We start from the raw sequence: 13,604 nt of genomic DNA on the forward strand, positions 1-13,604 counted from the left end.
TGGCAGTGTCAGAAGCTCTGGGAGGCGGAAGCTTGCTGGTGGAAGAATGTCCCTGTGAGGTGGACTCTGGGTTCATACTCTCTCCCCACTTCCTGTTTACTTTCTCTGCTTTCTTTTTTTTTTTTTTTTTTTTTGGTTTTTTGAGACAGGGTTTCTCTGTGGTTTTGGAGCCTGTCCTGGAACTAGCTCTTGTAGACCAGGCTAGTCTCGAACTCACAGAGACCCACCTGCCTCTGCCTCCCGAGTGCTGGGATTAAAGGCGTGCGCCACCACAGCCCCGCTCTTTCTCTGCTTTCTGAGAGGGATGAAGATGTGGTCTCCCGGTTTTCACTCCTGCAGCCACACCTCCCTCGCCACTGTGGGCTCTTCTGTAAGTTGCCTTGCTCGTGGTGTTTTCTCACAGTACAAAGAGTCGCTGATGTGCCCCTTGTGTGTGCACCACACACACAGAGAAAAGCAAATTTGACAAAACCAATACCCTGGGAAGGTAAGACTTGGCTGAAAGCAGACCGAGCTCCTAGGTCTGAAGGTTCCTGCACACTCGCTCGCGGGACAGCACTCCCGCTTTATCCACAGGCTGCGTCCCCGTCTCCATCGGAGCTCCGTGCCATCTGGCTCCTTTGCAGAAACCGAGATGCTTGTCCTAAAATTCATATGGAAATTCCAGAGCCCACAACAGCCCAAATGGTTTTATAAAAGAATGAAGTCGGGCCGGGCGGTGGTGGCGCACACCTTTAATCCCCGCACTTGGGAGGCAGAGGCAGGCGGATCTCTGTGAGTTCGAGACCAGCCTGGTCTACAGAGCTAGTTCCAGGACAGGCTCCAAAACCACAGAGAAACCCTGTCTCGAAAAACCAAAAAAAAAAAAAAAAAAAAAAAAAAAAGAATGAAGTCGGAGCACTCAGTTCCGGATCTCAAAATCTACGACAGGAATACAGGAGCCTATAAGGCTGGTGCCCTCCGCTGCCACGGGGCTCTTCAAGATCATTGCTCTGCCAGGATGCTAGAATACTTCGGTGGGGAAAATTCTCTTTCTCTCCCTCTCTCTCTCTCTTCCACCCACCCTCGCTCCCTCCCTCCCTCTTCCCCCTCATTTGGGTTTTTTTGAGGGAAGAGGTTTCGAGACAGGTTTTCTCTAGGTAGCTTTGGAGCCTGTCCTGGAACTCACTCTGTAGACCAGACTGGGTCTAGAACTCACAGAGATCCTCCTGCCTCTGCCTCCCAAGTGCTCGTGTTAAAGGTGTGCGCCACCACGGCTCAGATCTCCGGTTTTCTTGTTACTACACAGGTGGGCGGACGTGGAAGTCCTGATCTTCCAGCTTCAGTTGCTCAAGCGTGGTGACCTCTTACCTACTGTGCTGGACAGCGGGACATCTACTTATGAAAGAATGAAGTCAGACCTACCAGCCTCGCAGCACAGACCGAGTTAACTCAGCCAGGAACAAAGCCTTAAGATAAATAATAAGCCAGGTGCGATGCCTTTAGGGAGGCAGAGGCGGGCGGATCTCTATGAGTTCAAATCAGCCTGTTCTACAGAGCAAGTTCCACAGAGAAATCCTGCCTTGGAAACCAGAGGCCTAGATAATGACCTTGGGTCAGGCAAGGGGCTTTTCAGTGTGACAGCAGAAACAGCAGCAAAAGAAAGAGCAAACGGTGCCTCATCAAAATTAAAAAGCAACCATCTTACAGAATGCGTCAAAGTCACGTGAGTCCTAATAGCCAGACTGTATGCAAGTTTTATTATTTCTATTTATTCATTGGGACAGAGTCTCAGTGTGTCAGCCAGACTAGCCTGGAACTCACAATCCTGCCTCAACCCAAGTCCTGGGATCAAAGATGTCTGCCACCACTCCTGGCTCAGAATAAAGAATTCTTATAATAATAAGACAACGTAACCTAGTTCGGAACAGGACATGTCTCTAAGAAGATTACAGAAGGCCACTGACATGAGAAAAGCTCACGTGTCATGAAGCATCAAGGAGATGCAGCTCAAACCGAAGGGACAGGGCCCAGATGGCTCTGGTGAGAGCACCGAGCTCAGTGGTGGTGATATTTCAATTGTATTTTCATACGAATTAAAATTGGCTTGCCTGAAGATCAGAGAGTAAAATAGCCCCACTGGTCATCCTTACAGACCAGGCAGTGGTGACACACACCTTTAATCCCAGTGGCCACACTAGTTTGCCCTAGAAACTGGATGGTAGTGGTGCACGCCTTTAATCCCAGCATTAGAGAGGAACGTAAAACAGGAGGAGACAGCTCTCACACACAGTCTCATTCTGAGATTCCTGGAGGTAGGATCGCCATTTTTGGACTGAGATCAAAGTAAGAGCCAGTGGCTGCCTGGTTTGCTTCTCTGACCTTGAGGCTGAGCCCCAATTTCTGTCTCTGGGTTTTCATTAGTTGTGCTACACACAGTTCCCAGCACCCATGCCAGACAGCTCACAACCACCTGTAACTCCAGAGGATACCACAGACTCTCTGCCTTCCACGGATATTACACATAAATGGTGTGCGCGCACACACACGCGCACGCGCGCGCGCGCACACACACACACAATCCCCAAGTGAAAAAAACCACAAAACCCCAGAAACACACAACTCTGTGCACACCAGCTAGTGGACGGGGGAGGGGGAGGGTGAAAAGCCACCTTGGTGCGACTGTGGAAGGGGGAGGCCTCAGACGTCCTTTTGGGAATAGGAGGTGTCGCAGCCACTAGGAAAAGCTGCAGGTTCTCAACAGAATACACACGGTTTACCACTCACTAGGAAAAACAACGGCAGAGGCTTACCCCAAACTTACTTATAATAACCAAAACGTGGAAACAAACCAAATGTTCACCATAGTGATGGACAACCAGACATACCAAAGGAACGCTGTTTGGCTGTTGGGGGAACCGCTACACACTACAACAGACACCCCAAACAGGGTAGAAGACAGTCACGGAAAGCCAGATAGGGGACTGTGTTTTGTTGCTGTGAGGAAGGGACATCCTTTGGAAACCTGGGGTGACAGAACCCTGGATAGCATTCAGGTACCTGGCAGGTCGTCACATCCTCCAGGAAGGCTGGCTCCTCAGGACAACCAGAGGCCAGAAATGACTGTCAGGTAGGCTTGCAGTGCTGGGGTAGCAACCCTGTCTCCCCCAGGCTGGTGGGCTTGGCACGGAGTTGGAAAATGTTAATGAGGAACATGGAAGGGGGGGTGTTGGGAACTGCGAACCACTAGACCTTGAATTTCTTGTAAACAACTTGTTTTCCTCTTGTCTGAGCAGCCTGCAGCTGCTCTGATTGCGAGACCCTGATGGCAGGGGAGTGGGTTCTGATGAGTCTGTGCTGAGAGATCCCGAGAGCTGGGGCGTGGCCAGAGCCCTATATAAGCTGCCCCTGAGCACAATAAAGTGGGCATTCATGGCACTCTTGTCTCAAGGATGCTCCTGTGTCCCTGTATGTCTGTGTGTCTGTCTCTGTCAGTGTTTGCATGTGTTTTTAGCCTAGTTCCCCTAGCGCTTAAGCGAGTAGAGCACGGAATGGAACTGGTGTAGTTTTACAGGGCGTGTCCCCCATTCCTGGGGATCCAGCTGTCCAGTGGCTCGAGCCCTGATCCATAGGTCTACCCCTGGAAGGAAGAGCCAGACAGAACAGCTTTCTTGTAAGCCTGCAGCATTGCCATGGTAACACCCTCACTCCCAGCTCTCCCTGGCTAGTGGGAGCATGCGGCCGTCCCCACCTACCTGAGGCCAGAGCAGCACATCCTCTTCCCACAGGTGACTAAGGAGTGAGAAAGTCACCTGCAGGAGTCATCATCAGCTGGGGCAAACTGCAGCACAGTGATGAGCAGGTCCTCAGACAGGGTACCCACCTCTGCCTGCCCCGGAGCAGGGGGCAGCCTGACCATAGGGAAATCTTTTTTTTTTTTTTTTTTAAATATTTATTTATTTATTTATTATGTATACAATATTCTCTCTGTGTGTATGCCTGCAGGCCAGAAGAGGGCACCAGACCCCATTACAGATGGTTGTGAGCCACCATGTGGTTGCTGGGAATTGAACTCAGGACCTTTGGAAGAGCAGGCAATGCTCTTAACCTCTGAGCCATCTCTCCAGCCCCCATAGGGAAATCTTTAAAAAAAATGATAGGCTCATGCTGGTGGTCTCAAAAGTGGAAAGATGCTCCTGCCTCTGCCACTGGGGTGCACCGTCATGCCTGGTGCTTAGCAACAGCCAGCAAGCTGTGTACAGACTCAGTATCCCCCAACAAGTGTGGATGAGTCACCCACACCAGAGACTGCCACCTAGCACGACAGAGGAGCGCACCCTGGGCACACGCAGCCACTAGGGGCATTGACAGAGGCCCTGTGTAGAGCAGCAGGTGCCGTCGCGTTGTAGGTTCCACAGTGATTACTAGTATGTGACATTCTCAAGAAAGCAGACCAGTGGTCTCCAGGGGTGAGGGTGGGGAGGGCCATGAATGGCTACACCCGGACCGGAGGATGGCTACAGGGCTTGGTGGCAGCTGCTGGGGTAGAGTGCTTGTCTAACCTGCAATGCAGTCTTGGCGCGGGCCCTCAGAGCTGCCAAACAGAACGCAGAACAGCAGCAGTCTGGTTCCAGCGTCTGCTGCTGTGAGCTGGCTGAGCCGCAGCTGCCTCGAGGGAGGGGCAGCACTGTTTTCTCCTGGTCTGTGTGAAACCCACGGTGCTCTGATGCAGTTTCATTCATTTCCATGGTTACCACACTCGGTGCCGCCTCCCCTCCAAGACCCAGGTTCAAATTTCATTGCCATTGTGATGGTAGCACGAGATGACCGAAGGGGTCCGTGGTGCCACCAGAGGCCATGTTGGTGTCTGAGCGCCATGCTGTTCTGGGCGGCTTACACAGCCACATGGGGCTATGGTGTCATCTGGGACTGGGCTACTGCTGTGGGCCATGTTTGGGTCCGTGACTCAACAGCAGTCAGGGACTGGACTGATGCCCACGGCTGGTATCACAGGGTTATAGGAACCATGTGTGCTGAAATACGAGGGCCGTGCCGGGCCAGTCCTGACCTTCGCTGACCCCAGGGATGGCTCCTGCTGGACACTGCAGCAGGAGAGTTGAACCCCCACACTCAAGAGAGATGGCTCCGTTGCTCGGCACAGGTGAGGAAGAGCTGGCACTGAAGGCACCAACATAGGAGAGCTAGTCCCGCCCCTCACCTGACAGGAGAGCTAGCTCCGCCCCTCACCCGAGGGGCCTTGACCAACCCGCTCAGCTACTGCCCAGAGCGGGGAAAAGACGTTCAAGGATCTCAGTGACTCCGGCAACTGCAGGATAGCCACGAGGGTTCTTTTTGTTTTTGTTTTTTGTTTAATTTTCGAGACAGGGTTTCTCCGTAGCTTTTGGTTCCTGTCCTGGCACTAGCTCTTGTAGACCAGGCTGGCCCCGAACTCACAGACATCCGCCTGCCTCTGCCTCTCCAGTGCTGGGATTAAAGGCGTGCACCACCACGAGGGGTTTTGATGAGGCTCTATGAGGACGGTGTGCCTGAGGCCTTGACCCAGACCAACGGCTCCTGGCAGTGAAGGTTTGTGGGAGGCACTGATTGGACAAAAGGTTATCCTAGGTGACACACCGCAGCCCTGATGCCACCAGGATGAATGAAGAGGTGTTGTAAAGATGGAGGAATGAGGTGGGCTTTTTGTTTTTAATTATTTTGGGGGCATGCTGCAGGACTGTGGGGCAGATATGGAGGGACTGGGGTGCCTGGTGTGAAATTTCCAGTCAATAAAGAATTATGTAAAGAAAGTGATTGAGGGCTGTCTAGATGGCTCTTGAGTGGCCTCAGCTTCAACTCCCAGCACCCACAGGCCAGACAGCCCACAACCATGAGTAACTCCAGTTCCAGGAGAACCGACGCCCTCTTCTGGGCTCTGTGGGTACATGCACGCTTACATACATACCATAGATGCAGGCAAACACTCATACACATAAACAAGTTCAGAAACATTTTTTTGAGGAGCTGGAGAGATGGTTCAGCAGTTAAGAGCACTGGCTGCTCCTCCAGAGGACCTGGGTTCAGTTCTCAGCAACCACATAGCAGCTCACAACTGTCCGTAACTCCAGTTCCAGGGTACCCAACACCCTCACCCAGACACACATGCAGACAAAACACCAGTGCACATAAATTTAAAAAAATTAAAACATTTTGAAAGAGGCGATTAGATATAGGCTGCCAGAGGAGAAAAGCCTTTAGCATCACTCAGGATAAACCCTGTTTTCTCCAATACCAGGCTGCAAGGCAAGAGATGCCAGCTGATGGCCCCAGGCTGAGAGGGGGGAACCACCTGCTGTACCCACGAGCCACATTCCCAGTCTCTGTTCTTAAGACGGGCTCCTACAGTGTGGCCCAGGCTGGCCCCTGCCTCTACCTCCCTGTGTTGGGATGGCTAGCATGAAGCCACCATGCCAGACTTGGGTGACCAGCCTACAAGGATTCACTCTGAGCTGCAGGCATGGGGAGTCTGCTCTGAAGATCTCACAGAGGAAGGAGCTGAGGTGCCAAGGCTTCAGTGGCTGATGTGGAAGACAGCCAGCTGGGTTCTGAGTTTGGATCTGAATCTCCCTTCCCAGAGCCAGGGTTCTGTGCAGCAGCCAGCCGAACACCAAGCAGGTGCCTCGTCCCATGAGCTAGCCTTGTTAGCCTCTGCCTGGATCTCTAGGCCACCATCTCAGGGGGCTTCCAGGGAGCACCACTGCTTGTCCTGCAGTCCCTCTGCCCCAGCCTGGCCACTGGCCCCCACTCGTGGCCCCATTGCTCACCTCCACATCTCCAGGAGTTGTCTCTGCCACAAGCTTTATACTTAGCTCGTGGTTGTCATGGAACCTATACCAACTACACTGACTGACAGGGAACCATGATAGAGCAAGGGGGTCCTAAGAAGGTCAAAGCTCACAGGGCCAGGGGTGAAACCTAAAGGCTACACCCCAAGTTAGGCAGAGGTACACAGCCATCACCCCAGCATCCAGAAGGCCGAGGTCAGTGGACAACATAGGTAGTTGTGCCACACAGTAAGATCTCGTCCCCAAAAGGAGTCTATATTCACAAGATGGGACTCTTGGCTGCCCTGGGCTCTCTGACCTCCACCCAGCACAGGTCAGACACAAGAGCTGAGTGGAGCCTGGCCTAGCTGGGCCTCTGAAGTTCTGCCTGCAGCACCTGTCACCTCAATGGTGTCCACCTCACGGTGTGGGTGCCTGCAGGGCCTAGATTTACTGCTGCTTCCTTGGTAAAACTCCCGTGTGGCCACGCACTCCAGCAGCCGAGGTGGACAGAGCCCCCTCCTGGTGAACACGGGCACTGCAGGAGAGGCTGCATCCACACTGTGGGTCTCAGGGCTGCTCCCAGTTCACACCTGCAGGTTCCACTGTCTCGTGAGAAGCCCCGAGCCTGCTCCATGGAGGGGACCTGACAGTTGTCTACCAGACAGGATGTCCCCATGTGCACTGAGACCGAAAAACAGTCTCTGTCACAAGGTGTCTCAGGCCTGGGGTCTGGCCGTTGGAACCATCAGCCCCATGTAGGGATATGCAGCATGAACAGGTGGCCAGAGCCCTGCCCTCCTCTGCATTCAGAGACAGCTGCTAGGCATGGCCGAGGTTACCCTTGGGACTCAGCAGCCCCAGACTTACACAGGGAGGAGGCCAAAGCCCCCCCCCCCCCCGTGCACCTGCCGCCCAGGCCCTGGCTTTGCCTAGTAAGGTGGTTGGGGCTGTTTCAGCTGGGTCATGGGCTGTGCTCCAATCTACCCATGTTAACTGCTCCTATGCAGGGATCCACACCAGGACACCAGACTCAAGTCCAAGAGACGGGAGACCATGCAGAGGCCAGCTTTAATACTGGAGCTGGCCTGTTTTGGGTTAAGGAAGAGATACCCTTTCCTGGTAGCCCTGTGTTCCCAGAGGCCCGAGGACCAGGGACTGTCCAGTGTCAAATGAGCTCAGGACCCTGGAAGTCACTTTCAAGCTCGACACCTCCTGGGTATTGGTGGCTTTGGGACTGGCAGCTGTGTGCAGGATGCCGTAGAGGTGCACACCCATTGGAGCAGGGTCTGTCTTCTCTGAAGACCTCAAGTCAGGCTCCTAGATTTGTCCATTCAGCAGGGTGGCCCTGGTCCACCTCCCCCAAACATAAGAGGCTCGAGTCTCAAATGCCAAAGAGGTGTCCCAAGATGTTTGGAGAACACCAGTCCCCTATGCCGCTAGCCTGCAGGGAAACAGGGATAGCAGGAGGCCAGGCACTGTGAGAACCCCTTAACTGAAGCCCCCCACCAGCTCATGTGAGCAGCAGAGACGAGTCGGAAGTATAGGGACCTCAGGTCTGAAGTGCTTCCTCAGAAAAGAGAGCAGGTCACACGACTGGGTCAGCCATGAGAACAGCACCAGGAGTATTGGTGGGAACCACAGCTGCCTGAAGCCGGGCCTGGCTGGGCTCTGAATGTCCATTAATCCAGAATGAGAGCAAGACAGTGGTGTGTCCAGACTAAACTGCGAAGGTGCGTTGCGGCCCTGACGCAGGGCCTATGTAAGCGCAGCAGCCACTAGTGCAGCCCTTCAGGCCTTCTGGGAGCCCTCAGGGTTGACACGCAGCCGAACGCTCTGTGGCCGTCCTCAGAGAATCCCTGCGAGTCCCCGGAGAGTCCCAGTTACGAGGCCGCCACCAGCTCTGCCTGCCTGGATCTGGCCTTGGCAGGGGCTTCTGTGGAGAAAGAAACCGTTCATGAGGCACAGCCTGTCCAGGAGGCCTCAGGAGGCTTGGAGCTCCCAGAAGCCACACGGTCACAGAGGGACGTGTGGAGCTACTAAGATTTTGAGTTTCCACTTAATTCACTGACTAGAGTGCGGGGAGGCTCCTGACATGCGACCATGACACTGGAGGGGCAGCGCTGCCCAAGGCTGTGAGTTCCAGATGACTGCGGGAGCTGGGAGCTCTGAGCCCTCTAGGGCCTGAGCGGCTACAAGCCTTCTCCCAAGGCTAATGAGTGGGCGTGTCTCTGTGAGCTGGTCTGGAGCCCATGAGAGCCCACGAGGCCAGGGACCCACTCTCCATTGGTGGGGCACAGTCAGAGGCTCACTTTCTTACTGGGTTGTGGGAGCTGCTGCTGGGCAAGGTGAGAGGACCACTGTGTAGGGCTCCCTTGGAGACCTCGGTTACACTCCTTCCGACCAACACACACACACACAAAACACAACAGTACCTGGATTTATGTCAGGAAGGGGCTCCGAAGGAACCTCTGGTAAGTCCATTTGCTCCTGCAAGAAGCAGAGGAGAGGTGTGAGCGGGTGTGTGTGTGATTTGCTTGTTAGCTGCCCTAAGAGGGTGCAGCTGTGAGCCTGCTGCTCCAAGGCCTGGCCCTGTTGCTCTGTCGGCTTCCTATCTACAGCGTCTTTACAGATGACAGCTGCGGAGGGGCCAAGGCCACTACAGGGTCTACAGGGACTACAGTGACCCCAGGGACCCCAGGACCCCCAGCGATCTGGAGCTACTCCCAGGAATACACTGGCTCACAAGCAGGGACTGCAGCACCAGGCTATCTGAATCCCCAGGGCTAGGAAGCTGTGTGCTTCTGCTGGGAGGCACTGAGGGGGCTCCAGTCCTGGAAGACTATGGTGGAGAGCTGCTCCATGGTGGCCTCTGTCATCTCGTGGGCTGTCTTCCCAGCAGCCCATAAGGCTCCTGGCCCTACAGACCCAAAGAGTAACTTCCCAGACAGTCCCCCGGGGATGTAGACAGCAGGTGGCTCTGGGGAGACAGGATGACCTTAGCAAACAGCAGCTGTGGTCAACCGAGGTTAAGTTGGGCAGCGACAGAGCTCATGGCCTGAACACGGAGGTCAGACACAGCTGCAGCCCAGCAGATCCTCGGGGCCTGGAGTGCAGAGGTGAACGGCTCCACTAAGCCCAAGAGGAAAGCACAGGCTGACTGGGCAGGGCAGGCTGAGCGTTCCCCTCTGCCAACCGTTCTCCCTCCACGGCTCCCCAGCGGCCGGCACCGAGGGTGGAAGAAGCTTGGCTTCAGCCCAAATGAAAACCACCTTGGGAAGGAAACCAGGAAACCAGGACTCTGGGCTCAAATGTAATAGCTGGACATACCACCAAGCGGAGGCCTATAGGGCCCCGTTCCCCAGAGGAGCAGACATCCCCGGATCTTGTACCTGAGTGATTGCATTCAGCTCCTCCAGGATGGCATCCTCGTCCTCCTGGGTGAAGTTGCCGGCCAGCAGCTCATCAATTTGCTGTGGAAGGAAGAGATGGATTGAGAGGTAGCAGGCCTGGTGGGCTCTGGGGCCCCCTGGGAAGCAGTGGCTAGCTGTACGTGTGCCAACCTGGCAATGGGGGGGGGGTGCTGGACTGTGCCCAGCAGAACATACCCGCTGGTACTCTATGGCCTCCTGGGTCTCGTCCAGGATCCGCTCCACCTCCTCTATGGACATCACCTGTGGATGAGGAGTTCCAGAGCTGCTCAACAAGGCAAATGCCAGCCCTGGCAAAGGCTGTGCCCTCACCCCCTCTCCTCCAGCAAAGCCAGGGAAGTAGGCCTGCCCTTGGCTTTGAGCCAGGCCTGTCTTCAGAGGCACTGCCCAAACCTTCCCAGACCTGGAACAACCCTGACAGCTGTAAGTAAAACAGGCCAAAACCGGAAATCCTTCCTGGGTGGTGGGTGACCAGACTTCCCCTGTGTGCAGTCAATACAGCACCTCTGCTGGCCTGACGCACGCACGCACGCACACACGCGTACCCCAGACCCTGCTCGGACACCCAGAAAGGCAGTAAACCCAACCTCTGGCCCTGAGCCCTTGGCTCCCTGACCAGCCCACTCACCACACCCATGCTGCTTCCTGAGCTCTGAGAGGTCACCATTCCCTGCCTTCCCCACCACTAGGGAACCCAGCTCAAAGGTTGTGCTGTGCGACTCCTCCCTCGGGTCCCGCTGGTCCCTGTCAGGCACTGGCACACCCCAGTCCAGCTAGACTCAGGTCCTGAGCTGGCACAATGCACCCCCCACTGAGTTGCCTGCAGCTGCACCTGCCTGCCGAGCCCCAAGGGACCTACCTGGTGCATCTTATTCAGACACTCGTTGCCCACCTGAAGCCCCTCCATCACCTTCATCTCGATCTGCGTGAACTCGATGCTCTGAACCTGAAAGCGGCAGTCATGGTCAGAAGCCCGCTGGGCTCTGGACTCATGGGTGACAGGCTTCTGGCCTTGGAAGGACTGTCCTGTCCCACCCTTCCTGGTTCCCTGCTATGGTGGTTGGAACTTACTGAGAAAGTGCTGGACACTTCCAAAGGATGAGACGGCCTTTCAGTGGCTCCAGCCAGCAGGGCAAACCAGGGTTCTTACCCCAACTCTGGGAGACGCGCATGCAGTCCCCACCAGCATGACCTGCTCCGCACATCCAGCCCTGGGGTAGCCCAACCCCCATCCCGTTCCCCAGGAGCTCTGGTTCCCAGCAAGGCCCCGGCTTACCATGGCTTCCAGGCTGCTGATCTGATTCTCTGTCCTGTCGAGCAGCTGCTCCTGGTACCTCTTCTTCTTGAGCAGCAGCTTGGCCCGTCTGCAAGGGAAGCCACCTCGTCTGCTCTGGCTGAGCTCCAGGGACGTGCCTCCTCTCCCACCATGCTAGCCCCGAGGCAGTGCCCCTTACTCTTTCCTGCCGTCCCGCAGCAGCTGCCTGGCCAGAGCCCGCTCCCTCTCCAGCTGCTGTGTGATCCTCTTCTGGTACTGCCTCAGCTTGTCTCTCTGCTGCTTCAGTTGCTGGGGAAACAGCAAGGATGCAGCCCGGTCAGCATGCCTTCCATCAGGATCTCACCAGGCTGCTGGTCCCAGCATGCTCAGGAAGGGCCGGGCCATCCTTTCTAGCGGTGGCCTCTGCCACCCAGAGGATATGGAGCAATATTCAGAAACACCTCTGGACTCACACCGCGCCAAGGCCCATTGTACCAAGGAGGCGGCCTTCACCCTCGTCAGTCACAGCTTGGCTCCAGACACAACCTATGCTCTGTGGGTCACTGAGGGGGCCACCAGGCCCTGGAAGGTTCTAATACATCAGAGAACATGAAGTTGCATGCCCAATCCCCCTGCCTCAGCCTACTGAAAGTCTGCTGCCACACACGGCTCTTCCCGTTTTTATCATGCACTTAGTTTTCTTTCCTGTCTCCACTGTCATCTACCTGAAAGGTCAATGACCACTATTCAACTATGGTCCGTCCTCCCCGCTTAGCCGTTTCCATTTTGTGTCCAAATGCTGTCACTGCAGAGGGAGTTATGATGAGCAGGTGCGGGCCCTGGGCACATTTCACACGCAGGAGGGCACCTTGAGGGCAGACATTGTAAGTGAAGGCAACGGGCACCTTTAAGATCCACCATTCCCCTGTAGGTTACCCGGGAGACCAAGCTAGCTGGAGAGCTCTGCTGGCTGGGGGAGGGGTCAGTTCCCAGCCCCCCCCCCCCTCCACCCAGGGTTCTCTACAGGGTCTGGCCCTCAGCGGGCATGGGGGAAAGAGCTCTCTGTTCCCGCCCTTCAGATTCGGGAGGCCGTGTGGCCAGGCCACTTGTGCTCTTTCTTGTTGGTTGGCTGTTTCCGCCAGCTGTGCACAAAGAGCCAGGAGTCCCATCGCCTGGAGGGGAGACCAGCGGAGCTGCAGCAAGGCCAGGCTGGGCCTCTGCGGAGCAAGCAACCTAAGCAGGTCCGGCGGCGGCTAGGGCTAGGCTCTCCGCCCTGTGTCCCTGGCACCTTGGACTGTTGCAGATGTGTGCTTGGCGGTGGTGCCCTGACCGCAGGACCCACCTCCGCGACAGCTCTACTTAGAACTGGAGGACGGCGTCCTGGGACGCGGGTGTCCCCGGGGCTTCCTGCACGCCACAGAGGGACCCTTTCCTGTAAGCGTCGCGCTGAGACTTTTAGTGACAGCCACGCCCACGGGCTCTTTATTTGGGGGCTTCATCTCGGAACTTTCAGCAACTTAGGCTGTCAGCAGCTTCCTTCCTGGCCCCTTCTCTCGGGGAATCTGCGCTCAATCCGGGTCCTTCCTGGCCTCCGCTCGGCCGGTCCAGGTGTGTCCGCAGCTGGACGCGCGATGGCACCGGAAGCGGGACCCGTTCCGCTCCCCGCCCGCCTCAGTTTACCCCGCGGGGTCCAGCCCCACGCCCCGCCCCGCCCGCCGTCGGCCCCTCACCAGGATGGCCCTGTCCTGCTCGGTGACCCGGCTCTGCTTCTTGCGGCCAAACAGGTTGCCCATGGCGGCCCCCGCGCCGGCCGGCGGAGCCCGTTCGCCGCCGCCCCGCGGCCACCGTACTCCGCCCGCCCTACGGCGGCCGCGTGGAGCCTCGCGCCGCAGAACGCGAAGCAGCTTCCTCCTTAGCGTGAGCACCTCCTGGCTGGATTTCCCCGGGCGTCGCGAACGCCCTGCCTCGCCCTTTCAGATAATCAAATGGGATCTTGATTAATTCAGTGCACCTCAGACGGGTACGCCTAAGCCAGGCTTCCCGACCTTCGGAAAACGCCCAACCGACGCCCCCCCCCCCCCCCCCCCGCTGGTCCCTGAACAGAAAATGCTGACTTTG

At 56.2% G+C, this 13,604-nt stretch overlaps 1 protein-coding gene across 1 annotated transcript; it reads right to left on the reverse strand.

Annotated features, from left to right (window-relative positions):
* Positions 1–7,852: 7,852 nt before the first annotated feature.
* Positions 7,853–13,362, reverse strand: LOC121444049 (charged multivesicular body protein 6). Its single transcript, XM_041645787.1, has 8 exons — positions 13,217–13,362; positions 11,686–11,795; positions 11,508–11,595; positions 11,091–11,177; positions 10,409–10,474; positions 10,193–10,273; positions 9,236–9,290; positions 7,853–8,736 (listed from the first exon to the last, which is right to left on the reverse strand). Exons 1-8 carry the CDS (start codon positions 13,277–13,279, stop codon positions 8,684–8,686), a joined length of 603 nt encoding a protein of 200 aa, XP_041501721.1. The 5' UTR covers positions 13,280–13,362; the 3' UTR covers positions 7,853–8,683.
* Positions 13,363–13,604: the final 242 nt, after the last annotated feature.

The sequence above is a fragment of the Microtus oregoni genome, unplaced genomic scaffold (genome assembly GCF_018167655.1).
Source record: "Microtus oregoni isolate MIOR12 unplaced genomic scaffold, Mior012 000117F_ref0000505, whole genome shotgun sequence".
In the NCBI taxonomy this organism is placed as follows: Eukaryota; Metazoa; Chordata; class Mammalia; order Rodentia; family Cricetidae; genus Microtus; species Microtus oregoni.

Excerpts from the sequence above, each read along its gene's own strand:
- LOC121444049 (XM_041645787.1), bottom strand. The coding sequence starts at position 13,279 with ATGGGCAACCTGTTTGGCCGCAAGAAGCAGAGCCGGGTCACCGAGCAG. Across the intron at positions 10,274-10,408 it reads AGGCCATAGAGTACCAGCGG|CAAATTGATGAGCTGCTGGC; the intron begins GTATGTTCTGCT and ends TTCCTTCCACAG. Across the intron at positions 9,291-10,192 it reads AGCTGAATGCAATCACTCAG|GAGCAAATGGACTTACCAGA; the intron begins GTACAAGATCCG and ends TGCTTCTTGCAG.